Raw genomic sequence first — 27,461 nt, forward strand, 5'->3', positions numbered from 1 at the left:
TGATTTAGAATAAACATATTGAATGAGCACTTCTATGCTGCTACTTAAATTATATACTCTGTCTGCAGACTCCACCAACCCATATGAAAACGAACTACTCTCACTGGTCATTTCCTGACAAAGAACTTCTGAACTGTCCACACCAGCCCTTTCTGGCATTGACTGACCAGATCCAGACTGCAAGAACATCCGTCAGAGGATAATCTTACAGACTACAGAGTGGACATGTCTCTAAAGTTGGATGTTTACTATTGGCTCTGCTCCTGGGATGCACTCCAAATCTACACACAGTACAAATTTAAATTATCTATGGGATGGTGTAAGCAGAGTAATATAGTAACTCTGAAGGAGAGGTTGCAAACCAAACAGTTTTTTTTTAAAAATGGAGCAACAGGATCCCAGCTGATGTTTGACCCATGCTTGGTTTTTATTTATTTTGATGGTGGCAAACAATAGTCAGAGTAACTGCAAAATAAGATATTCAGTCTAAAGAGAAACCCTCTCTTTTGATTAGAGCATGGGCCTGTCATCACGTGCTTACTTTCTATCACTCAACACCTGGTTCATATTTGCAGGTTCCTAAACCAATAACTGCACTGTATTAGTTTACACTTGTTTGATTGCCCCCTCGCTTTTAGGCTGCGCATACTGTAATAACAGGTTATTCTTAGTAACAGATGAAAGTGCAGATTGACCTCAGAGGCATTGCTTTAACAATCTATTCACTTCTCTTATGCCCTTCCTTTGAATTTACCTCTTCCATGAAGTTCTGGTGCCATGCATTCAGAACCAATAGGTTCCTACCACCAACCAAACCCAACGAGAGGCCCTGGAAGGGCCAAATGGCAGATTCTAAATGTAAAATACATAACATTGATAAAATATTGAATTAAATCACAGAATTAAACAAATAAAATATTGATACTTACAGAACTGAAATTGCAAATTCCTGTTCTGGCTCTTTCATCCCTGCAAAATCGGACACAGAAATGGATAGGCTAGTAGTTAAACTGCTCAACATTCTACTAGATGTGAATTGCATTGCTCTATTATTTTAAGGTGCTACTGTCAAATCTCTTTTAGCAACAGGGGATTGCTAAAATCCTAGGATCTGAGGTGTGATCTTGTAAGGTGGCTGGCAAGACATAGCAGACTTAGGAATAAACCTTTCCTCTAGTTTATCTGAAATTAGACTGGTTTCACAGATTCACAAGGTGCATATTTCCAATGCTTGTCCAAGTAAGCAAGTATTTTCAATCTGGACATCAAATTAAAGAAAGCAACCATGCCAGGTCAGTCTAGACCTAGGAGGTTGCAGGAAGTTGCATTCATAATAGATTTATTTCAATATTTGATACTATAAAAATACAGCATCCATTCCCAAAATAGCTAAAAAACTCCCACTAGCAACATAGTAGGGTTATAACTTAATCACTTTAAAATGGAAACAACTGGCACTTTTATGGCAGCAAGTCATATAATAGTGAATGTAGCACCCACTTATGATGCTCACTGTATTTTTCCCAACCGTCTCTGATTTGAGAGTTACTCAAATTTGCTCCTTCTATCCAGAGTCAATTGTTTCTAACAATTGCTCCATTACAATGAGCCAGCTTTCAGTGTCAATATGAGGTCCCCAAGAACTGAGATGTGCACATACAGGCATACAAAGAGAAAGCATGATTAAAAAGTGTCCTTATAAACTACCCTTTGGCGGCACAGACATTTCATAACTAATTGCTCTGTACTGATCACAGATATCAGCCATATCTTCCAAAAGGCTAGTTAAGTCTATATATGGTCAGAAGATTGCAAGGCTAGAATATTTGTTTTGTTCTGCTAGAATCAGATAGCTTTGTGCCCATCTCTTACTCCAGTTGGTTGGAGCTAGATCACTCAGCAGAAGGTTGATTTCCTGGAGAATTAAAAACCTACAAGTCCTCATCGTTGTTTGTGTCAATGATTAAAGCCAAAAGAGATGTAAAAGGAAGACCTACAATAAGGAAGCAACAAGTCACCCCATAGGCCTACCTGTGCAATTCCACCTTAGCCAGAGATCCAACTCATTACGTGCCTGTCCATAAAATCTATGTCTTTATACCTCAGGTTTCAACTCTACTCCATTTGTCTTTCTCCAAGTATAAGGTTGAAAGTTGTAGAACATGTTCACCTATGTGACTGTCTTCTATGTACAATTATGAATTCAGCTAATAATTGGCCACATTCCACTGTGTGTGTGTGCGTGTGTATACATACATGTGTGCAAGGTTAAGACATGTGAGCCCAATCCAGCGGACAACTAGTGCCTCCCATCAACCCTCCTATTTCTACCTCGACTTCTCTCTTCATCCCTCTCATTTCTCATCTCCAAATTTATGGATACCACCCTTCCCCTTTTCTCTTCCCACATTTTTAAATTGTATTTCTACTTTGTGCTCTAGTCAGTGCACTCAGGTCAGCTTATAACAATCAAATAGTTAACAGACAGTCGAACAGATTAAAGGAGCTACAGTAAAACAGTAAAACAGCAGCCGCATCAGTGTCTTACCATTCTGCTGCAATTAACCCTCCCCATAAAGTTATAAGATCCTTCTTATTGCCAAATAGGGTAGCCATGTGTCCTACTTTATGGAAGACAGTCCTCTATTTGAAGGGCTGTCAGAGAACAGTCCTCTGTTTGAAGGTGTCCTCTATCTGAAAGTCTGTCCAGCCAAAATCCGGTTTAATGATAAGAAGGGAGAGCAGCAGGGGCGCATCAACAGTTAGCACCTTGTATTGCCCTGGCCGTGGGCTTCAACTAGGGATGGCGGAGAATTTCTCCCCGAAACTTCGGGGGGCCGAGCGCCAACGTGTTCGGCCCCCCGAACAAGTTTCGGGGAGAAATCCTCCGCACCCCCCCGCCCCCCCCCCCCGGGACGGGACTTACCTTCCCTGAATGTCCCTCCCGGCGGCGGGTCCGGCTGGCGGTTCGTCCGGTGTTCGAGCGGGGCGGGAGCGGCAGCCGGTCTTTCGACCGGCTGCTGCCCCCGCCATTGCAATGAAAGAAAAAGAAAAAAAACACGTCCCCTGATAGGCTACGTGACGATTCACGTAGCCTATCACGGCTAGATTTGCAAAGTCAGCCGTGATAGGCTACGTGAATCGTCACGTAGCCTATCACGGGTGACTTTAAAAAAAAAAGAAAAAAGTGTGTACGGATAATGGCGGCCCCCATAGGGAGCCGCCATTCCCCTTCCTTATTTGGTCGCTGTAGTCTACGTCAATGTTTACATAGACTACGGCGAAAATAAGGGCAACGCTATTTGCGTTGCCCTTATTTTCGCCGTAGTCTACGTAAACATTGACGTAGACTACAGCGACTAAATAAGGAACGCGAATGGCGGCTCCCTATGGGGGCCGCCATTCGCGTACGCGCTTTTTTTTTTTTAAAGTCACCCGTGATAGGCTACGTGACGATTCACGTAGCCTATCATGGCTGACTTTCCAGATCTAGCTGTGATAGGCAACGTGAATCGTCACGTAGCCTATCAGGGGACTTTTTTTGTTGTTGTTGTTACTTTCGTGTTCGCGGCCGGGCGAGGCGGGAAGCCTCCTCCCCGGCCTGAATTTCGGCCGGGCGAGGCGGGAAGCCTCCCCCCCCGGCCTGAATTTCGGCCGGGCGAGGCGGGAAGCCTCCCCCCCCGGCCTGAACTTCGCGGGGGGAGCAGCGAAGCGCTCCCCCCCCCCGCGAAAAAGCTGCGAGAAAAGGTAAGCGACTTTCGTTCACCCCTAGCTTCAACCTCTTAATTTAGAGGTGCCAAAATAGTGATAAATCAGACTCAGGTTTACTTACAAGGAGTACTTTATTGAGTAACTTACAGCACATGGGCGTACCCAATGGTTGGATCAGACAGCTTCTCTGAACCTAGAGCCATGGGGTACAATGGGTTTTATACCATACATGTTAGCAATGAGGCAGCATGACAGCAGCAAGCACCCCTTGGCGTTCATTCCCAGCATAGACTAACAGCACTTGGTTCTCAGCACAGCCACCTGTAGCTTTAAGGAAAACAAACTTCACTTCCCAGGCACATCTTGATTAGATACTCTACTCATTAGTATAGAATGTGCTAAGCTGCGCTATCGGCTCTTTGACTCATCTTCACATGCTCAGAGGCTTACTAGCAAGGGAACTGCACAAATAATGAACTTAAGCAAGACATTATAAATCTCTAAGCCCCTCTAACACTACAGGTGACTTAGTTATGCTCCTGGGGCCAATACACACCTGCACAGAAGACTGAACAGGCATACAGGTCACCTGGTCACAGTCTTCCTCACTGCAATGAGATGTACTGTATTTCTGTTAAAATTATAGCAATTACCTTGAAATGTGCATCTATAGATATAAATTAGCATATGCAATTTTATGCAAATATGTGCCATCTTTTGTCCTCTTTTTTTGGTGATACGTTTCCTCTTTTTTGGTAATGAATAAGTGGCCACCTTATTGCCAAATGCCATTAGATTAAAGAAATCTTTACCAGCAAAAATTAAGCAAATCTTTAACAAAAGAGCAACAAAGACCAAGCTAGGAAGATCTCTTTTGGTTGGGCATCCCAGAGCTGTGGACCAGTAAGTGAAAAAGTGCTATTCTGCCTGCACTCCTTAACACTTTATTTCCAGAAGAGAGAAATCTCAAAGTAAAGCCCTACGATTGATCCCAAAGGGAAAGAGGGTTGATAAGGAAAAAGGCAGTGCTTCACAGCACAATCCTATGCATGGCTACTTGGAAGTAAGCCCCACTGAACTCAATGTGACTTATTCCCAGGTAAGAGTATATCAGATTGCAGACTCAGGTACACTGGGCCGAGGACATTTAAGGCTTTATCGGTCTGCAGCACCTTTAATCATGCCTGTATGCACCCTGTCAAGAGACCAGAAAGGCATCAGATTAGCCCACTTCGCTGTTCCATAGAGAACATTATTAACCACTACCTTTCACACCATCTGGCACCTGGCTAGCTGATTTCTCTGTTGGTAGTAAAACTGTAAAGTTGTACCTTAGGAAGCTGAGCACTAGGGAGCCACTGGAGTATTTGTGATGTCGAAATGACTAAAAGAAAGGAATGAGATAATGGTCAGACTATTTATGATAGGGAGATTACTCACACCTCTTTGACAGATATGGGTGTCAAGCATTCTAGTATCTTCCTATTTTGCTAAGCAGGGCTGGCACCAGACTCCAGTGGGTTCTCGGCATAGTGCCAGCATAGGCACCTGGCTGGCTAGGCCTGCAGGCCCTGAACAGGCTTTTAAAAGAAAAAATTAGACTGAATTAGAATTGTCTGTTTTAGTTTTGTGTAATTTATTTTGTCAGTCAATCCTAAAGGAAATCAACCCTGACTGTTCATTGGAAGGACAGATACTGAAGCTGAAGCTCAAATATTTTGGCCACCTAATGCGAAGAGAAAAGTCACTGGAAAAGACCCTGATGCTGGGAAAGATTGAAGGCAAAAGGAGAAGGGGACGGCAGAGGATGAGATGGCTAGATAATGAATATGAACTTCAGCACACTCCGGGAGAGAGCGGAGGACAGGAAGGCCTGGCGTGCTATGGTCCATGGGGTCATGAAGAGTCGGACACGACTTAACGACAACAAATTTATTTTGCTTCTGAAATCAGTTTCAGGAGCAGATGGAGAGGTTAGGGATTTGGAGTTGGGCTGTTGTTGGAATAGATAATAGTAGCTTTGGGTTGGGGTAAGAGGCTGAATAGTGCATTGAGGCCATATTGACTGCAAGAAGCCTGCTCAGATTTCATCCGGCTTTAAAAATGCTGCAGCTGTTGCCCACAAGTTTTCAAACTTTTGTCTGAAACCCAGAGGTCTAGGAACTTGCTTTTTAAAATGAAAGCTGGATTCTCAGAATGCCAAATTTCAGACCATTTACCATATGTCCTGTTTGTATGGTAAACCAACAGATGTCCTGAGTATACATGGTCCTGAGGACAGTATGCTCAGCAGCAGGTCTTTGAGCATGGAGAAGTTTGGTACACAGTATAAACATCGCTACTCTTGCTTCTTCTATTGGTCCTCTGCTTCTTCCATCTCTCAGATAGCAGTCTAAGGTTTCTGCTGTATGACAAGAGCATGAGATTCAGCAACCTAGGGAAATTTTCACAAATGTTAGCAAATATAAATTTCTCTTTTAGCAGAAAATAGCCACAAAAAGTCGCAGAAACCTACACCCTGACTGAAAGGTTCTGTCTTCCTGCAAGCACTCATCGCTGCCCCCTCACAAGCACTTGGCCGACTGCTGGGCTCCATGTTCTATCCAGCATAAATCAATTGGGCCCAATTGCATTGATGAGAATCGTAGTAAAATGTGATGGAGTAAAATGTGATGGATGGAACATCTTTCATCCCCTTGGAACTGGCTTTTCTGCTTGACTGAAAAGGGTGAGCCCAAAAACCAACTTCTCTGTAACCTCTTTCTAGTTTAACTGGAGCAAAAGCCTTAACAATGCAAAATAACTTTTATTGAATTAGACAAGAGACATGAAAGTTAAATGTTATTTTCTAACTTTTTAAATACAAAATGCCTTAAATAATAGAATTGCGTGCTTTCTTTCCCCCAAAATATCCCTTTATTGATTTCCATCGGTATTGCATGAAATCACCATATTAGCCTTCCCCCATTAATGGGATCAGACACACAAGTCTTGTTATATTAGTGATTTTCACAGTGTAACTTAGTAAGCTATTTTTAATGCTCTGCCGGAGGCATGCCAGGGTGATCATATTTTGACATTTGATAGCAGAGGCACACTCATTTTGGCCCAGTCTGCTTGATTTGCAATTGTTAGGAGTGCAAAGGAATGTGACCCATCTATAAAAGCAAGACTAAGGGAGAAGAGCACTCTAATTGGGAAAAATCAAAGGCTCATTTCAGGGGCTGCTGGGACAAAATGGAACAGCAAGGCAAGTGGAGAGCAGAGCTGCTATGTATGCTTCAACACAATGGGCCAAATGCCTTGCAGCTACTAAAAAGAGATGAATTTTTAATCTCTTGGCTTCTTTGCAGGCTTTGACTGCCATACAGGCCATACCATTTACCCAGTTAGCATAATCGTGTTCTTAACAATGGCCATGCAATGCTTCAGAGAAAGCATGTGTGAAGCTGGCCAATTCAACCTGATCTGGATGGGATCATGGTTCCCCTGAAAGGGGGTTTGCAGCTTGGGAGTGCTCCTGGATCCTACACTGTCCTTGGCACCACCAGTGCAGAAGAGTACGCATGCTGCCACTGCCAGTCATTGTCACTATCGCTCGCCACTGTTGCTGCCATGTCTGTTTACCCTCTTCCTGCCACCATGTCCATCTCCCCTCTCCCTACCCCCTGCCAGTACTGTGACAGGCACACAAACCCACAAAGAAACTGGGACATACCTGAAAACTGCTGCAATTCAATAAGAGCAGTGCCATTTTGCTCTTTGTGTTTGGCAGCTTGTCGGTACTTTTAAGGGTTGCTACAGCTCTGAGAAAATAACTGTGGTTCCCCTGACATATAATAAAGGAACATCTACTTGCAGAACAATCCTGTGCATGTTTATTCTAAAGTCAGTCCCATTGCAACCAATGGATTTTACTCAGAGGTGGAAAGGATTGCAGCCTTAAGCTGTATAGAATGCTACAGAGAGCAAAACTCAGCATATATAGCAAGTAAACTCTCCATAACAAAGTATTTTCTCATAATGTTGTTGTTGTTGTTCAGTGGTGTCCGACTCTTCGTGACCCCATGGACCATAGCACGGCAGGCCTTCCTGTCCTGCGCTCTCTCCCAGAGCGTGCTCAAGTCCATATTAATTGCATCAGTGATGCTATCTAGCCATCTCATCCTCTGCCGTCTCCTTCTCCTTTTGCCTTCAGTCTTTCCCAGCATCAGGGTCTTTTCCAGAGAGTTTTCTCTTCGCATTAGGTGGCCAAAATATTGGAGCTTCATCTTCAGTATCTGTCCTTCCAAGGAGCACTCAGGGTTGATTTCCTTTAGGATTGACTGATTTGACCTCTTTGCAGTCCAGGGGACTCATAAGCGTCTTCTCCAGCACCACAGTTCGAAAGCATCTATTCTTTGGTGCTCAGTCTTCCTTACAGTCCAGCTCTCACAGCCATACATTACTACTGGGAAAACCATAGCTTTGATTAGACGGACCTTTGTCGGCAAGGTGATGTCTCTGCTTCTTACTATGCTGTCTAGGTTGGCCATAGCTTTCCTCCCAAGGAGCAAGCGTCTTTTAATTTCATGGCTACAGTCACCGTCTGCGGTGATCTTGGAGCCCAAGAAAATAAAATCTGTCACTGCTTCCATTTCTTCCCCTTCCATATGCCAGGAAGTGATGGGGCCAGATGCCATGATCTTCGTTTTTTTAATGTTGAGTTTCAAACCAGCTTTTGCACTCTCCACTTTCACCCTCAACAAGCGGCTCTTGAGATCCTCTTCGCTTTCTGCCATTAGGGTGGTATCATCTGCGTATCTGAGGTTGTTGATAATCCTCCCGGCAATCTTAATTCCGACCTGTGATTCATCCAACCCAGCGTTTCTCATGATGTACTCTGCATAGAAGTTAAATAAGCAGGGCGACAATATGCAGCCTTGTCGTACTCCTTTCCCAATTTTGAACCAATCGGTTGTTCCATGTCTGGTTCTTACTGTTGCTTCTTGACCCTCGTACAGGTTTCTCAGGAGACAGGTAAGGTGGTCTGGTACTCCCATCACTTTCAGAATTTGCCACAGTTTGTTGTGATCCACACAATCAAAGGCTTTAGCATAGTCAATGAAGCAGAAATAGACGTTTTTCTGGAATTCTCTTGCTTTCTCCATGATCCAGCGAATGTTGGCGATTTGATCTCTAGTTCCTCTGCCTCTTCGAAACCCAGCTTGTACTTCTGGTAGTTCTCGGTTCGCATACTGCTGAAGCCTAGCTTGTAGGATTTTGAGCATCACCTTGCTGGCATGTGAAATGAGCGCAACTGTACGGTAGTTTGAACACTCTTTGGTGTTGCCCTTCTTTGGAATTGGAATGTAAACTCACCTTTTCCAGTCTTGTGGCCACTGTTGAGTGTTCCACATTTGTTGGCATATTGAGTGCAGCACTTTAACAGCATCATCTTTTAGGATCTTAAATAGCTCAGCTGGAATACTGTCATCTCCGCTAGCTTTGTTGTTAGTAATGCTTCCTAAGGCCCACTTGACTTCACTTTCTAGGATGTCTCGCTCAAGTTCAGTGACTGCACTATCATGGCTATCAGGGACATTCAGATCTTTCCTGTATAGTTCTTCTGTGTATGCTTTCCATCTCTTCTTAATCTCATCTGCTTCTGTTAGGTCCCTGCCTTCTTTGTCCCTTATCATGTCCGTCTTTGCACAAAACGTTCCCTTGAGATCTCCGATTTTCTTGAAGAGATCTCTAGTCTTTCCCATTCTGTTGTTTTCCTCCATTTCTTTGCATTGTTCATTTAAGAAGGCCTTCTTGTCTCTCTTTGCCATTCTCTGGAACTCTGCATTCAGTTGGATATATCTTCCCCTTTCTCCCTTGCTTTTCGCTTCCCTTCCTTCCTCAGGGACTTGAAAAGCCTCATGAGACAGCCACTTTGCTTTCTTGCATTTCTTTTTCTTTGGGATGGATTGAGTTGCTGCCTCCTGAACAATGTTACGGACCTCCGTCCATAGTTCCTCAGGCACTCTGTCTATCAGGTCTAATCCCTGAAATCTATTCCTCACCTCCACTGTATATTCATAAGGGATATGATTTAGGTCATACCTGAATGGTTTAGTGGTTTTCCCGACGTTCTTCAATTTAAGCCGAAATTTTGCAAGAAGCAGCTCATGATCTGAGCCACAGTCAGCTCCAGGTCTTGTTTTTACTGACTGTATAGAGCTTCTCCATCTTTGACTGCAAAGGACATAATCAATCTGATTTCGATATTGACCATCTGGTGATGTCCATGTGCAGAGTCACCTCTTGTGCTGTTGGAAAAGCGTGTTTGCTATGATCAGCGTGTTCTCTTGGCAAAACTCTATTAGCCTTTGTCCTGCTTCATTTTGTACACCAAGGCCATGCCTGCCTGTTATCCCGGTGATTTCTTGACTTCCTACTTTAGCATTCCAATCCCCTATGATGAAGAAGACATCTTTTTTTGGTGTTAGTTCTAGAAGGTGTTGTAGGTCTTCATAGAACCGATCAACCTCAGCTTCTCTTTGGCCTCAGTGGTTGGGGCATAGACTTGAATTACTGTGACGTTGAATGGTTTGCCTTGGATTCGTACTGAGATCATTCTATCATTTTTAAGATTGTACCCCAGTACTGCTTTTCCCACCCTTTTATTGACTATGAGTGCTACTCCATTTCTTTTAAGGGATTCTTGCCCACATTAGTAGATATGATGGTCACCTGAATTAAATTCGCCCATGCTTGTCCATTTTAGTTCGCTGATTCCCAAGATGTCGATGTTCAGTCTTGCCATCTCATGTTTGACCACCTCCAGCTTACCTTGATTCATTGATCTGACATTCCAGGTTCCTAAACAATATTGTTCTTTACAGCATCGGATTTTCTTTTCACCACCAGACACATCCACAGCTGAGTGTCCTTTCGGCTTTGGCCCAGCCGCTTCACTCTTTCTGGCGCTACTTGGAAATACCCTCTGCTCTTCCCCAGTAGTATATTGGACACCTTCCGACTTGAGGGCCTCATCGTCCGGCATCATCTCTTTTAGCCTTGTGATATGTTCCATGGGGTTTTCTTGGCAAGAATATTGGAGTGGGTTGCCATTTCCTTCTCCAGTGGACCACATTTTGTCAGAACTCTCCACCATGACCTGTCCGTCTTGGGTGGCCCTGCACGGCATAGCTTATGGCTTCACTGAGTTACACAAGCCCCTTCGCCACAACAAGGCAGTGATCCATTAGACTATATCAATTTGGTTAGGGTTGTGTATGCTAATGCATACTGAGCATAATGATATAATCCATACTTTGCAGTAGGAAGCATCCTATAAAGTAAAATGCATTTCCAAAGATTATGCTGAAGTGCCTCCCCTTGAGGTGGGCAGGGTGCAGGAGGAGGAGATTTCCAGGATGTAATTTGAGCCGGGCCACAGCTCCAGAATCTGTTTTCAGTGCCAGAGTTCAGCCCTGGAATCTGTGAATTAAAAAGATAGTTTATCTGAGCATGCACAGAGACCTGCTTCACACAACTGCGGAGTGGTTAATAAGCCACAGTGGCTTGTTAACCGCCTGTGAGTGCCTGTCGTCTGTCAGGGGGATTAGCGTAATTACCCTCAGCAGCACAGCCATGTCATGTGAACCCAGCCAGGATGGCTTGTTCCGGTAGGTAACCAGCCACCCAGAGCTCTACAACAGCCCTTTTCATCTCCTTCATATGCAGGGTAACCATATCAAGGTTACGATGGCCATTTATGAATTGCCTAAAAAGAGGAAATGAATCACAAAAAAGAAGACAGATTTGCATAAAATGTGCACGTGCTGATTTATACATAGAGATGCAAATTTAAATGTAATTCTTATCATTTAGGTAGAAACATCACACCATAGTGTGGAAGATCTGTGACCAGGTGACTTGTGTGTCTTGCTCAGCCTGCTGTCCAGGAGCTGTCGAAGGGCAACCTCAAGGCCCAGCTCTCCCTTCTGGTGGTTCTTTATGCTGAAACTGGACTTGGACTAGACAGTCCTTCAAATAGAGGACACCTTCAAAAAACAGGATTGTCCTCTCGGAGCCCTTCAAATAGCGTACTTCCCTCTGTAAAAGAGGACACATGGCCACTCTAACAGAATGTCTTCCATTCCACACAGAAGCGTCAAACAAGCCCCTGCATGCACACAGCTGGAATGATAGGGGAAATCTTCCAGGTCAGATAATGTGCCTTTAAGGCATCCCTCATTTTAGAAATGAAGCACTCGGGAACTATTTGTATAAAGAGGATGCAGTTATTTCTATTCCAATAGAAGAAGCAGCTAACCTAACAGCCACGTTGTGTGCTCTTGGAAACAGGTCTTCAATTGCAAACAGATGGGTGTTGCTCTCCAGCCCCAATAACTTCAAGAATAAGGCTGCAGTTCACTTGAAAACACCTTCAGGAATTCTGGCGAGAGCCCTGTGGTGGCAATGATGTTTACAGGATGTGTGCGTCCATCAGGAAGGAATCTGTCATGTTTGTGCTATTATTATGATACTTCCCTCTTTATTAACATCCTTATTAATAACCACAAGCCTTTCTGAAAGCTACCCTGGCAGCTTGCAAGCAATGCTTGCAGTACAACTTGTGCAAGGCTCTTAAGTGGGTGGAGAGAGGCTACATTAGTTGTAATCCCATAAAGAATCTTCGGGTAGGTTGGTAGAATTCCTGTAACTGTGGCAAATCCTCAGTTACCTAGGGCTTCATGGCAATCACTGCACAGCTAACCATAGCCATTCACAGCTCCCGGCATGGACCCTTGAGCTATAAAGGGCCCATTCTCTGCTAGTGTTTTTGAAACCACAGCACAGAGATGAGCAGCTCACTCCAGTTTATGCAACATGGAAACCGAAGGAAGCTCTTTAACAAGAAACTGGACAGTTCTTCCGTCTTCCTCCTCTGGTTGTTCATATACAAGAGGGTTGATTCAGGTGAATGGCTTGGGCTGTTGTAAAGACAGGACCAATGATCCCACAGCATGTATAGCCACTGTCCCATAGGAACCACAATGGCCTGGTTCAGACATGATGCTAAACTATAGTTGAGTGTTACGTGCACTCCCCACCCCACTCCTTATGGTAAGAAGAAGAACAGAAGCATCTGCCTCTATTTTTAGTTACCCGCAGTTTAATATTACATTCAAACCTTAAACCGAGGTTAGTCTTAACTATGGTTTTTTAACACAAGTAGGGATGTGTGAAACAGCAAAACTCAAACTTGTCGAAATTCCACCTCAAAGCTCGTTCTGAGTTATATCCATATCAGATTGCAAGCTTTGTTTTTTTCTTTATGCACAAAAATCCGCATGTATTTTTGGGCACATCTTTCCAAATATATACATCAATTGTGTGCATTTTAAATGTACATATTTTTGTCCCATTGGTTAAAGCATGTTTGTGTGCATTTTTCAGAAGTGCACATTTTAAAATGTGCATTTTGAAAAAAATGCATTTTGCGAACACATCTTTTTTTGTTCTGCAAATCATACCTCAAGCTTGGAAATGTACAAACTACTTCAAAAATAAACTTGCAAACTTACTGCTTATGTGTGCAGTCTGTGTGAGACATAAATTTGATCAAGGTCATATACCTATTTTTTGGAAAAACATCAAGTGGAAACCTAGCTATTCTGTTGTATTTATGATATAAATTCACTCTGTGAAGTATATAATTTCACTACTGTTATTCAAGTGAAATTATTCTTGAAAACAGTTTCCTTCACAGTGGCAGCAATGTAATGATGGGTGGCACTATATCATTGGGTATTGCTGGCATTGGAGTGCCATGTTTGATAGGGAGTAGCACCCCCCCCCCCAACCAAGCATTTGGCTGGATGTGAGCCTTTGGCTCATAGAGGCCACTGTTCCTAAAGTTTGGGTATATGATCTGAGGTGATCCAAATCTTAATTTGGGAGGCACACCCAGTTCCTTATTCATTTATACATACGTTGGCTATTACTGGCATGGTGACAGTACTCGTTACAGTATCTGGTGCGCCCCCCCCATGTTAAGCTGGAACTGATGTTGTGGTAATTCATAGAAAACACTGTGCTGGATGTGTAAGTGACCACACAAAGTACTCTAGGTCTTGTATTCCTTCCCCCGCCCCACTGTACTTCCTTAAGTAGGTTGCTTTACTTTTGCTCCATAGCAGGGCTGGCTTTGAGTAAGATTTGTATGAAGTGTCATTACACACAAAACCGCATGCTTGCTGCAGGTCTACCACCTCTTTTCCATCTCTTGGGGTGTAAACTTACTAAATATCACATTAAGCATTATTCATCACATATGGTAAGAATTTTTGTCCTTGCTCAAGGATTAGAAGATAAAATAATACACTTGACAATCCCGCCCCCCAGCTCCCCACCGGGCACTGCTTACTGCCTGGGATCCGTATTAAAAATGTTTAGTATTGGTCAGTGTATAAGTATGCCAAGTTTCATACTTAAAACTTGAAGTGCATGATTTTAGGCTTAACTGCTCCACTAAAAATCTCTGAAGGGAGGAAAGAGGCAGGAACTGGTTTGATCAAGCAAGCAAAGCTGTTTGTATATTTGTTTGATCCCCACTAAAACTCAAGAGAAATGAAGAAGGTGGCAGGAGGGAGAGGGAATGGGCACAACCCCAACATAGATAGAAAAAGAATGACCCATCTCATTTGTCTGAATAGGGAATTTCTAAGTTTACATTGGAATAGAAAGCTTTTAAAATTTCTCTGGTTGTGGAAGCGAGAGCTACCCATTTTAGCATTCCTGTGATTGGGCACCACCATATGTACTCTCATACATATGGTAGCAGCAAAAAAAAAACCTTTCTAACTCAGGTTTTATTTTGTGTTGTTGTTGTTGTTGTTGTTGTTGTTGTTGTTGTTTTTAAACATTAAAAAACTAGCCCTGCTGATGCAGATGTAATTATCTGCAAATTTCAGGTAGGGGGCAGGGCTGTGGTGGTAGTGGGTGATTATTACAAGAGTCCTGCAATGTAGTCCCCTATTGACATTGCATGTCAGAAGTGAGGCTGAAACAGTTTGGATTTCCAGTCAAAAATCCCCTGTTCCCAACAAAACACTACTCAGGTTGTAGAACTCTCCCTTTGGAATGCTTTCTAGCCTAAATTGAATGCTCAATTGCATGCAAAAGTCTTAAGCGCCACTGATTTGCATGCAGACACACTGCATTTTTAAAGGTTTAAAAAAGAATATCCCGCACACAAAACAAGACCTGAAGTAGGAAGAGCATAAATTTCTGCCTTTGCTGTGATTGGACATGTGATGCCCAATTACAGCTACTGCAATCTCCTGGATTCCTTCATTGATTTCTATGAGAAGATCTCCCTTCTCAGTGGGGTGGGATATCTACAGAAACCAGGCCTGTGTGTTAGATAAAAGACTCTATGTGACCACTGAAATACTCCATTTGAGGTAACATCTGTTTACTTATGTTAGATTGTTCTAATATCCTTTTATTAGGGGAGATAAAAACCTTAAGATATTGTCTTTCTTTACTGGAAAATATAAAAGCTTGACTCTCTGCCATTGAAATCAATGGGATTTTATTATAACACATTATGCTCAAATATTCTCTTCATGTCTCAGTTGAACTGTGTAGGTTGGAGCCAAGGGTGTGCAAGCCAATGTCAAAAGTGGGAGGGAACAAAGCCAACATTCGGCAGGGATACTCCATTTCTCTCTCACAGACACACACACACAAATACACACACAAACACACCCCATTCACACATTTACATCCCATCCACATATTCACATTCACACAGCCTCCCCTCCTCCCACAAATCCTGGGCTTTCCTTTCCCTCAGCCTGATCCCTTTGTACATTTTGCCAGGGCCAGCCCACCCATGAAGCAGGGTGAGGCATCAGGCGGTAGAGCTGAAGGAACAATGAATTCTGCTGCTCCCACACCCCCAGGAGCTCCCACCCTCACTCCTCAGTTGTCACTGCTCCGCTGCCTCCAGTGGGTGCTTGTCAGGGTGGAAACTGAGCCCATAGAGCTCCAGAGCAGTTCTGATTCTGAGGAAGAACAGCAATCCGTGGGAGAGGAGCGCGCTCATCTCTCACAAGCACAGCAGCTGGCAGAGATTCCTCCTGCCAGCATTCCTGGGAGAGATAGTGACCCTGGCAGTGAGAGAGCGCTGGAGAGGGGCTTGCTGGACGCTCGGCGCAGATGCAGGGAGCGACGGCAGATGGAGGGCGCCGAAAGGAGGCGCTCCGCTCGTTTGATGCTAAAACAACGGACGTGTCCCGAAGGCCCAAGGGAAAGAGGGAGGATCTCTCCATAGCCCATAAGTTCAGAGTCTTCCCGTGGTTCTCCTTCAAACGGGGACCAACTGCCTTACCTGGAGCTTAGGCTACTCTGCTATCTATCCCCAGTGCAGTTCCTTGCTTAGTTGCTAGTGATTAGTATCTGTAAGAGTCATAAAGTAATAAAAGGAATAAAGCCTTGGAAAGAATCCTCGTCATCTGTGTCCTGAGTTGGCTATTGGAGGGGACTGCAAGAGGCAGTTAGGGCGCTCCCGACAGTGCTCTAAAGAGCCCTGACACTCGCTCTCCCGCCATGGCATTTGCTTCAGTGAGCAGCCACCCACGTTCTATTTACCCTTCAAGAGCCCTGCGGCTGGAAGAAGTGGTTGTGCAGCTCTTGCAAGAGCTTGCCTGGCTCTCACAAGAGCTTGTGGGAGCCTGGCCAAGTCTCACAAGAGCTCAGCCGAGCTCCCATGAGACCCAGGAGCACACAGCACAGGGCTGGAACAGTGGAGGCAAAGTTAAGGGGATACGGGAAAGTAGAAGGTGGTACAATGCAGCAGCAGTAGCAAAGGGAAGGGGTGTGAGGTAGTGGCGGAGGGGGGAGGGCATGTGGTGGTGTATGTTCTCCCACTTCCGGTGGTGAGAGAACTTGCACCGCGGCTGATTTTGCCTTTTCTTCCAGTCTCCCCACCCTTCTCTCAGCCTGATCTCTCTGTCCGTTTTGCCATTTTTGCCCAGTAACTCTTCTCCATCCCCTTTACCCTCTCTCCATCTCTTTGGGCTCAGTAAGTTGCAAAGCTCTACACCCCTCTCTCTATCATTCACACACACAAATGGGAAGGGGGAGAGGAAGCAGCAGTCTTGAGGGGCAAGAGGGAGCCCACAGTGACCAGAGTCTGCCATGCTGTAGATAGATTGGGTACAATGGCGAGGCCTCAAAGGAGGGCAGGGCCCTCAGGGAAAAATTTGGGGGGTGGATTAGAAAGGTCTGCTAGCCAGACCCGGCCTGCAGGGCAAAGGTTCCCCACCCCTAATAGGAAGTCATTACAAGTTATTTTTATGTCTTTTGTGGTAAACATTTTATAGAATGTGTACCTTTCCTTGGGGACAGCTAGTACTTAGCATGCCAAGGTAAAAAGCTTGAAAAGAAGAGGTTCCCTGACATACTAAGTAACCACTGTAACCAAGGACTGCATTCATAAGAAATATTCACCACGCAGCACTGGGAATGTAAAAATAAACTTTGACTTTAACCCTATTCTGGCGTACCTAAAGCCCCACCTCCATGTCACGCACATGATGTTGCAGCTTCCAGGTGTCCATTTACACACAGGCCCCTCCTCCAAACATCCCTCTAGATATCTGTACATACAGCATATGCATCTAGGCCCCTTCCTCCAGATGTTTGCACTGTATCCATGGCCACTTGAGAAGCAATATCACATGTGTGTGATGTTGGGGGCCCGGCTCACCTGTCTACTTAAGCCCTTTCAGGAATGCCTGAATAGGGCTTTTAATAAAAGTTAATGTGAGAAACTTTTATTTCTCTTAGAAACTTAGGGGCTGTTTCACAAATACATAGGCATCACATGATTTCTCTACATTTGAATACTATACACTGGATGGTTGTGCTAACTGACTCAACTGAAAAACATATCTGAGGTAATATGAAATCTTGGTCTGAGATGTCTGATTTGAAAGAGAATTGTTAGAAGAGGATGGGATGGGGCCAAAAAGGAAAAAAGGTGGATTTTGAAGAGGAGGGGCAGTGCCAAAGAGGGCCCACCAATACACTGTTGCCGAAGGGCCCATGAAAAAACTGGAGATGGCGCTGGCAAAAGGTCCCAAATTTAATTCCTGACATAGCTAATTAAAAGGTAGCAGGGGACAGGAGAGACCTCCACCTGAGACCATGGAGAGCCACTGCCAAGTGGACAATGCTGGGCTAGAAGGGCGAATAGTCTGACCTGGCATAAGGTATCTTCCTATGTTCCTATAGCACCTTACAGAGTTACACAGGCAGCATAGACAGGTCTCTGCTCTCAAAGAAATTACAGTCTAAAATAGATAGTGAAGAAACAACACGAGGAGGGCCAGATAAGGGTAGGGAGAAAGGAATGGGGGCAAGCAAATACTTTTACATGCACTCAAAGCTTGGTTACAGTTGGGAATGAAGATTAAGAGCCCAAAGGCAATATGGGGAAGCGTGGGGTTTTGAGGAGGGCTTTGAAGAAATGGGTGGCATCATGAATGTTCCAGGGAGAGAGTTCTACCTGTAAGGGGCAGAAAGAGAGATCAGGCAGAGTTGTTTAGGGACCAGAAGACCTTTGATCAGGCAAAGTAGAATTGGAGGAGCAGATACATCTAAGAACAGAAACTTTGAAAATGGCTCAAAATCTTTTTCCACCCCTTCTCCCCACCCCATTGACATTTGAAATGCTGCTTTTCTATTACAAAAAAGACTTAGGTGTGATTTCTGTGTGCATCTTCTTTGGTTCTCCCTGTTGCTTCAAGAAGCAAGACATTTCAGAGTGACAGGGGCATGCCACATGCAGACTCACCACTGTCCTAGAGGTCAGGACGGCATAACAGACCATGGGACATATGCTAGGTCTACACACATTGGAATTCTCCAAACCCTAGCAAAACATTCCAATCAAAAAAGAGCACCTTCTAGAAAGAGACAAACAAGTATATGTGGGGAAAAGACAAACACAGGTTTGTCTGTAGGGACGGTACAAGATGCTTATCATCCAGAGTTTCATTCTATGAGACACTAAGATTAAGGAAGGACAATAATGCTTTAAAAATACATCTGCAACTGTCAAGATTTCTACATAAAACAATCTCCGGTGTAAACAAGGGGGAATTCAGGAATCAATAGGGATGCATTCACAATAAATAAATAATTCTCATATCCAATTTCTGGGTTTATTTTAATCCATTACCATATCTCAATTCTTAGTTACCATAGACTGAAAAAAAGAATATTTATTACATTTTTATCCTTCCTTCCCTGAAGGAGCCCAAAGCACCATACATATTCTCTCTCTCTCTTTGCAATTTTATCCTCACAACAACCTTGCAAAGTAGGTTAGGCTAAGATAGTGTGACTGAACCAAGGTCACCCACCATATTTCGCAGCTGAGTGGAGATTTGAATGTGGGTCTCCCCAGATGCAAGTAACCCAGCATCACACTAGTTCACTGGCTCTTTTAACCTGGATCCAACCATGTATCTAGCTCCTGATTCAGCACGCGACTACAAACCCTTCCAAAGCATTGTTAGCAGCTGCATGTTAAATCTCCACTGCATACTACAAAGCACATGATGATTAAGGATCTGACAAGGTGGGCTCTTCAGAGACACAATCTTTTCTGACACCAGTCTTGGTAGATGTTTCAGAGGAAAGCATCTTGTCCTCTGAACAGGATCATTGGAGTTCTGCCTCAGGATCAACCTGGCTCACAACAAAATACAAGGTCATCTTTAATTGATGGTACTACAAACTCAAGGGGGATATATATCTGTATCCAGAAGGGGAAGGCTCTGTAGGCCTTTAGTGTGGAGACTGTGTGGCCACCGGAGAATTGTGAACCATTTCTGTTGTTTATAGTTGATGATTCCAAGCTATGTTCTAGCATGGCACTTGTGTGCAGATGAAGTGCAGTTTGGAATTCTAGTATGTTATGGAAACGTTTTCCTGTGACAAAATATGCAATGAATGACTTGGTTTGAAATCTTGCCAACCTGTGTGCGCTGCTAATCGCAATGTTAAATGACTTTTACTTAGGGTGAAAGTTCTTGTGATAAATCATGGAAAAACTGACTTGTGCTATCTTTAGTCACCGTGCCGTTTCGCTCTCACAAGTCATTCACAGCTCTAAAAATACAGTTTATATCACCACATTCTTGGAATTCTTTTAGTTCTTACATTCTGATTTAAGTGGCATTAAAGTCCCGGCTGCAAAGTTCAAGGCTGCAGGACGATATCTCATCAGGGGATTAGCTGTCACCTGAGTTCAATACATTGTTTGCAATATTTATTTGATCTGAGCTCCAAAGCTGACACGAAAAAATCCACGTATACATATACCTACTAGCTGGTTATGTGGAACAAAGGCTAAAATGATCTTGGGACAAGATAATCATTTAATAAGCACACTCCAAATGCAATATAGATTTAAAATGAAACACATGCACACCACAGAGGCTGCTTGCCTAAGGACTGAGCCTGGTGGGATTCAGGTTTCCTCTCTAAGCCTACCGGGATTAAGTCCCTATAAGTACCTTCTGCGAATTGTCACGTCTTGTTGTTTTGGTCTCACATGTCTTTGCCATTTTTCTACTGATTAACTTATAAGATTTTTCTGAAGTAGTTATTAATGTAAAGGCATCAGCAAGTCCAGGACATGCTCTCTGGATTTAATTACAAGTTTCCCCGATGCTTCATAGTTTAAGCAGAACTGAATGCTTTCTAATTTTCCTTGATAGGGACCACGAGGTACGTGGTGTTCTTTATCCCAACTGGCAGCTCAACAAAGCTGAGCAATAAAAAGCTCCATTTGTGCAATAAACTGTGGTACAATCTACTACTTAGGTACAAGGTCCTTGAAAACATGCAACCTTTTCTGCATATTACATTAAACTCAAACCAGATGGACATTCATGATTCCTTGTTTTTCATTCAAACAGGTCAGGAAATCTGCAGTTGGAGAAATATTTTTCACATTTGTGTCCTTCATCCAAGGTGCTCAAGAGGCACTTTTATTTTACAACAACCCTGGGAGGTAGCTTAAGCTGAAAGGTAGCAACTTGCTCAGGATCGTCCAATGACCATCATAGGACCCAGTCTTACACTATTAATGTTAAAAAGGAGTGGATCACATGTGTGTGTGGGGTGACGAGTGACATAGTTGCTTTCCACACTAGAAATACCACTGAGGGTGGTGTGGTGTGCTGCCATGGGAAGTAACCACATTGTCAGCCCCATCCTCTCATATGATGTCCTCCATTCTGCCACAGTGCGATAGGATGGAGCCACAGAGAAGAAGCAACTATGTCACTCTTGTAACATAAGAAAAGCTCAGTTCTATATATATCCACTCAGAAGTAAGTCTCATGGAGATCAAAAGGACTTACTCCTAGGCAAGAGTGTCTATTTTATTGACTTATTGATTACATTTCTATACAGCCCAACAGCTGAGTCTCCTTGGGCAGTTCACAACAATTAAAACCATGAAATAAACATAATAAAACATAATATAAAACTTTAAAAGTTTCAAAGCAGCATGTAAAACCAAAGTAAAACCCAACAGCAATTACAGCCCAGGGAAAGCCTGGGTGAAAAGGTGCATTTTTGGAGGCATTCAAAGGATGCCACATTTTCTGCCTCCCAAACTGCATGGGGAAGGGTTTTCTAGAAGGTGGGTGCTTCTACAGAGAAGGCCCACCAACAGGGTTCTTCATGGTGACATTCCTGGTGTTTTGGAATGATCAGCAAGGCCTCCTCTGATGATCTTAAAAGTCGCCTGGCTATATAGAAGGGAACGTGGTCCCAAGTTGTTTAGAGCTTTATATGATAATAGCATAACCTTGTATATGGCTCGGTAGCTAATATGTAGAATTGTGCAGTCTAGAACTGCAGCTAAAATTATCCATAACGAAGTCCTGATATGAACCTGTATTTCCTATCCACATCCAAGCCTATGTGGATAACCCTACTGGCATGCACCATAAACTCCTAACAGAGCTTTCTTAAAGCCTCTTGTGGAGAAAAAAAAAAAAAAAGGCACACAAAAGCAGGACATGTCCCTGCAATGTTTAAAGAAATGCAAAATCCTAATAGATCAGACAGTCACATTGGTGCAACACTCACTGGTAATCCTTAACATTTCCATTGCGAAGAGTCAGCGGTACAGTGGTAAATTTTGAAGTTCAAGTGGCCATCATGACAGACCTTATAGCCACCCCCCCAAGGAGAGTCCAAATATTCAGGCAGCTATGTTGATCCATATCGAGAAACCAGTTCTAGCAATTTTCATGACCACCAGGAGCGGGTCTTTTGTAAAGCTATTGGGTCTTAATTGCCCATTCAAGACCAAGCCACCCCAAAATACATTGCATTACAACAGGGAACAAAAGATTATTGCTGGGAAATTTCATTTCCCCCCACGTGCTGTGAAGATTGCAGCTCAGTTCAGAGGCAACAAGGAATTCTGAGGGGTTGGCAGATCACATCAACATCCCTGCTAATAAAAAAGTTTTGGTACTGCGTTCCTGTGAGCCTTGGCTCAATTTGGTACTGCGTTCCTGTGAGACTTGTTGGCTCAAATACTCAAAGAGTATTACGCTGTCACTGGCACACATAACCCTAATGCCACCCCATTGAGTGAATGTTGTCACTTCAGCTCACGTGCAAGAATACGCTGAATTCCAGTGCACAATCAATTTGTTATGCATTTATGGACACCTAGCACATGATTGGTGCTTAACCTAATGTTTTGTTTTATTTAAGACTGTAAGCCCTAGTTTTCGCAGCTAAGAATAATAAGTAAACAAATTAAAATAATCAAGCCATCAAAACAATAAAACAAGAACAGAAAGAGACAGCAACAACAAAAATTACTAATAGGAAAACAGTCGATAAAGTTAAATCACTAGGAAAAAGGCAGCAAGATAATCAGGAATACCACAAATCGAGAGTCCGCTGCTGCAAAAGCAACCCAAAGAGCCAAGTATTTACCAAACAATACAAGTAAATAAGCTATGGGGCCAGGCAGACCTCTCTCAATAGGGCATTCCAGAGGGTATGTGGGTGCTACAATTGAAAAGGCCATGTCTTGCATGGCTACAGGCCATGTCTTGCATGGCTACTTCAGTCAGCAGGGGACATGGAGCAGAACCTCCAACGCTGAGTGGAGAGCAGGGGAAGAAACATAGCAGAGGAGGTGGTCCTTCAGGCCTTTAAAGAACTGGCACGATGAACTGAGCCTGGAAGTAAAAATGTACCAAGCACGGATCAAACAGGAACAGAGTTACATCTTTGTATGTCACATCACAGACAATAGTATGGTAGCAGGATTTTGGATCAATGGATGCTTTTGTCAACATCTATGATTATTGTCCCACATAGGCAGTAGTCCAACCTGAAGGTTACTAACTAGAATATGAATTACTGCGACCAGGTGGCCTGACTTTTCCAGGACTGGACACAGCTGGCACAACAGCATATGCTTGTAAAAAGCTCTCCTAGCCACCTCCGCTACCCAAGCATCTAGAAGCAACACTGCTGCAAACTTATGTTTTACAAGGGAATTCAATCCCATCCATCACAGGCTGTATACCTAACCATGGATTGGTTGAAACTCCAACTAATGGTACTTCTGTCTTAACTGCATTAAGTTTCACCTTGTTTTCTCACACCCATTCCCTTACTGCTGCCAAATACTGAGTTCATGGTTTTCACCACATCCCTCAGATTTGATTAAAATAAGAGAGACAGAACATTGACTCAACAGGCCAAATCTCCAGATTACTTCACCCAGTGGTTTTGTGTAGATGTTATAAAGCTTGGGGGATAAGATGGAACCCTGAAGCACTCTGTAGGCCAATAGGGAGCCAGTGTGGTGTAGCGGCTAGAGTGTTGGACTGGGAGTTGGGAGATCCGAGTTCACATCCACACTTGGCCATGGAAGCTCACTGGGTGACTTTGGGCTAGTCACAGACTCTCAGCACAACCCACCTCACAGGGTTGTTGTTGTGAGGATAAAATAGAGAAGGAGGTGGATTACGTACGCTGCCTTGGGTTCCTTAAGGAGGAAAAAAGGCGAGATATAAATGTAAGAAATGAAATGAAATGAAATGAAATAGCCATGAGGTTGAGCAGTTGTCCACCAGTACCACCTTCTGAGACCTAGCCCCCAAGCCAGGAATGATTGGAGCCATCTCAATAGTCAATATGATGCCCCCCAGCTTTGTGAAGCAGTTCATAAGATACCATGGGTTGACGGTACTGAACACTGCTGAGAGGTCCAGGTGAAAGAAAAGGGTCACCCTCCCCCAGTCCATCTCCCTGTGAATGTCACGTATTAGAGTGACCAAGGCAGAACACTATGGTGGACTTGAATAATATTTGTAAAAGGCAGCAGTAGCAGATTTACTGCAAATTAGCAGTAGGGGACTAGCTAATTTGAGGCAAGGCATTATTATCCAAGCTTCTTTTCTTCCCTCTCTCTTCAACCATCTCCTTGCTATTTATACGCTCAGGAAACCTCACAATTATGACTGTGAACCAAACAATTTAGGCTGCATTCTATTCTTTTATGAATCACCAAGACAGAACATGTTGGACTTAAGTGTTATTTCCATCCACACAACTTAAAATTTTAATGCTTGCTTTTCAGAAAAAGCATCATCCAGAAGGTGAAGTAAAATGACAACCATCTCAACATATCCCAAAGTAGCATGATACTTGCCAGTTTTAATATGGAAGCCCCCTGCTGCCAAACTCATAGCAACCTCTCCATTTTGCTCTAATCTGTTAGGAAAAGGACTCACCATTCTTCCTTTCAGCAAATGTATGCACCTGGACACATGGCTGGATGGCTGAGTCACTCACTTCATTGCAAACACTGTCCCTGTGGAACACTTCTGCATTTCTATTGGGTGATCTTTTCTGGTCTGAAAGCTTCTGTTTAGCCACACCAGTCATCACCAGGTCTGAAGGGACTTTGCCAAACTCCTCTACTTTGAACGTTCAATGCTTCCCAAGGACCAACAAAAAGCTGTAAGCAGAAAAGTCATATATCACCTGACATGGCACTGGAGGAAAGAAAGAGCATAAGAAAACATGGAAGTTACTCGAGGCTTGATCTTCATATAGCTTCATTTGCTTTAATGGCAGTAGGACAGTAAAGATTTTTTTGTCCCCTCCCTCACCTACCTCTTTAGGATTCAGCAGTATTGTATTGCCAGATAACCTTAATACTATGATGGATCCTTGTGTATCAGCAACCCACCACTCATCATACAACATGGTTGTACACAGGAGCCAGTCTGCCCCACTCAGCTACCAATGTTGTTGTTGTTGCTGCGTAATGAATACATAAATATAACTGAATTAAGTGGAGAAATAGTGAGTGACACAAGGTCATCAAGTAGCCTTTCTGGCTGGGTGCCATTTGAGACCAAGGAGATTCGAAGTACAACAGTGTGTCCTTCCCTATCTATTATGTGGCACTGGACCAGGGCTCATGGAAAGATGGTGATAAAGATAACATGCTAGCAGCACCTATTTGATTAATTTAGACATTTATATTCCACCCTTCTAGTGCCCATGCAACACTCAGATAATCTTGCAACAATTAAAAACCACAATATAGCATAGAAGAATAAATTCAGTAAAATACAATAAAAATAAAAAGGCAATTAAAATACAGAGGCAGAGACCACAGATAAAATAACTTTTAATGTCCCCACTAACCAGTGAAAGACATCCAGAGAGAGGGACACCCATATTTCACAGAGCAAGAACTTGGCATGTTTAGCCTTGGAAGGGAAGACTGAGGGGAGATATGATAGCACTCTTCAAGTACTTGAAAAGTTGTCACACAGAGGAAGGCCAGGATCTCTTCTCAATCATCCCAGAGTGCAGGACACAGATTATTACACAGAATAATGGGCTCAAGTTACAGGAAGCCAGATTCTGGCTGAACATCAGGAGAAATTTCCTGCTGTTACAGCAATACGACAATGGAACGAATTCCCTAGGGAGGTAGTGGGCTGTCCCACACTGGAGGCATTCAAGATGAGGCTGGACAGCCATCTGTCAGGGATGCCCTGACTTGGATTCCTGCACTGAGCAGGGGGTTGGACTTGATGGCCCCTTCCAACCCTACTATTCTATTATTCTATGTTCCACAGTATTGATACAGCCACTAAAAAGGCCCTGTCTTTTGTCACCCCTGTCTTTTGTCACCTTCAACTGTGCCTTCACCTTGGTGGGACACACAGAAGGTCATCTCCTTCTGGTCTTCTGATTACGGGGAAAGGCTCTTTCTGTGGCACTGCTGTCCTGAATCTGTTAGTCCCCTCCATCTTTCTTACTGGATAAACAAGAATGCTCACTTGGCATAAGCATATGCACAGATATCCACCTAGTCCATTGTTTACAAAAAAGGCCTCTATTTCAGTACTCCAGTCTACATTCATTGACCAACAAGGCAAAGGAGAATCTCATTAACTGGTAATACAATTGTCTAACTTTAGAGTAAGACATCTTACTCTAAACACCTAAGAAAATCTAGAACCAGGAGAACCTCTTTGCCAGTTTATAATAGTGAAGGAACAGAAGGAAGAAAAAACCCTTTTTTAGGGATCGAAAATAGTTCCCTCCAGGGTCCTGTCTTTATGGGTTATTTGCTGTGGATTGGGAGCATTTGGAGGTCCTTTGTGGCAGATACCATCACAGCCAGTTCGCAGCCACCCCAGAGTTTACCTGTGGGGAAGCTGCATTTTTTCAAAGTACTTTTACTCCATTGTTTTTCTTTAATTTGGCTCCCCTGCAGTTCAGATGCTGTGTGCCAATCCCTCTGCTTTAAATTCAGTATGATCAGGCATTCCTAGGAGTGTGTCTTTCACCTGGCCCTGCCCTTGGTAACCTAGGTAACTAAAGTAACTTGCTTGCCTTTCCAACACATCAAAGTCCTAGAGTGCTCTTTCAAGCCTTCAGAATCACCCTCCACTTCCTTTTCAGCAGTGGGAGTAATTAGTTTCAGTGATTATGCACTTCTCTGATGTTTGTGTTACTTCACTTCTCCGATGTTGTGTTAAATCACTTCTCCGATGTTGCATAAAGTTGCTTCTCTGATGCATAAGAGCATTATCGCAGTAGCAATCTGGTGAGGTCTTGGGATCACAGGATCCTGTCATTGGGGGGCAGGGAGAAAGTGTCCAGAGAGGGGGAAGGGGTGGTGGTGGAAGCTATAACTCCACAACAGTTTGCTGGAGTGGGGAAAAATGAGAAGGTCCTCTCAGGGGGAGCCTTCAGATGCTGCACTGGAGAATCGAAGATTTTGGCTTCTTCAGGCAAAAGTCCACATTGGGGAAAAGGTGGCAGTTTCCTGGAATGGGCAAAACTGGGGTGGTGGGATGCTCTCATGGGGAGTCTTCAGATGCTGCACTGGATAACTGGGTATTCTTCAGGGAAAATTGAGCATTTTTCCCATATTCCCATTTTCCCCTATTCTTCTCTTTCCTTTGGCATTAAACAAATCCACATAAGGGTTTTATCACAGTAGCAATCTACCACAGTCTCAGGATCCACAGGAGCAGAGAAGCCTCTCATGCAAGCAGGGAGAAGCAGCCAGAGAAGGAGAAGGGGCGGTTAGAGCTAGAACTCCCTGTTTGCTGGAATGGGGCTTATTTGCACTGGTGGGGAGCTCTCATGCGGAGTGAGTATCTAGC

General features: G+C 43.7%; 1 protein-coding gene across 5 annotated transcripts in view; it reads right to left on the reverse strand.

Annotated features, from left to right (window-relative positions):
• Positions 1-27,461, reverse strand: part of MYOCD (myocardin) — a 349,938-nt gene that overhangs the window by 128,650 nt on the left and 193,827 nt on the right. For 4 of the 5 annotated variants that reach the window (XM_084838304.1, XM_084838301.1, XM_084838302.1 and 1 more), the window contains exon 2: positions 24,555-24,781. In XM_084838304.1, the coding sequence (XP_084694430.1) occupies positions 24,555-24,708 (154 nt within the window). In that variant the 5' untranslated portion in view covers positions 24,709-24,781. Of the gene's footprint in view, positions 1-24,554; positions 24,782-24,939; positions 27,262-27,461 lie in introns of those variants that run through there. The other variant, XM_084838303.1, reaches the window with a different exon arrangement.

This window comes from Heloderma suspectum, chromosome 2 (genome assembly GCF_057233095.1).
Source record: "Heloderma suspectum isolate Gila_16-S chromosome 2, 16-S_ref, whole genome shotgun sequence".
In the NCBI taxonomy this organism is placed as follows: Eukaryota; Metazoa; Chordata; class Lepidosauria; order Squamata; family Helodermatidae; genus Heloderma; species Heloderma suspectum.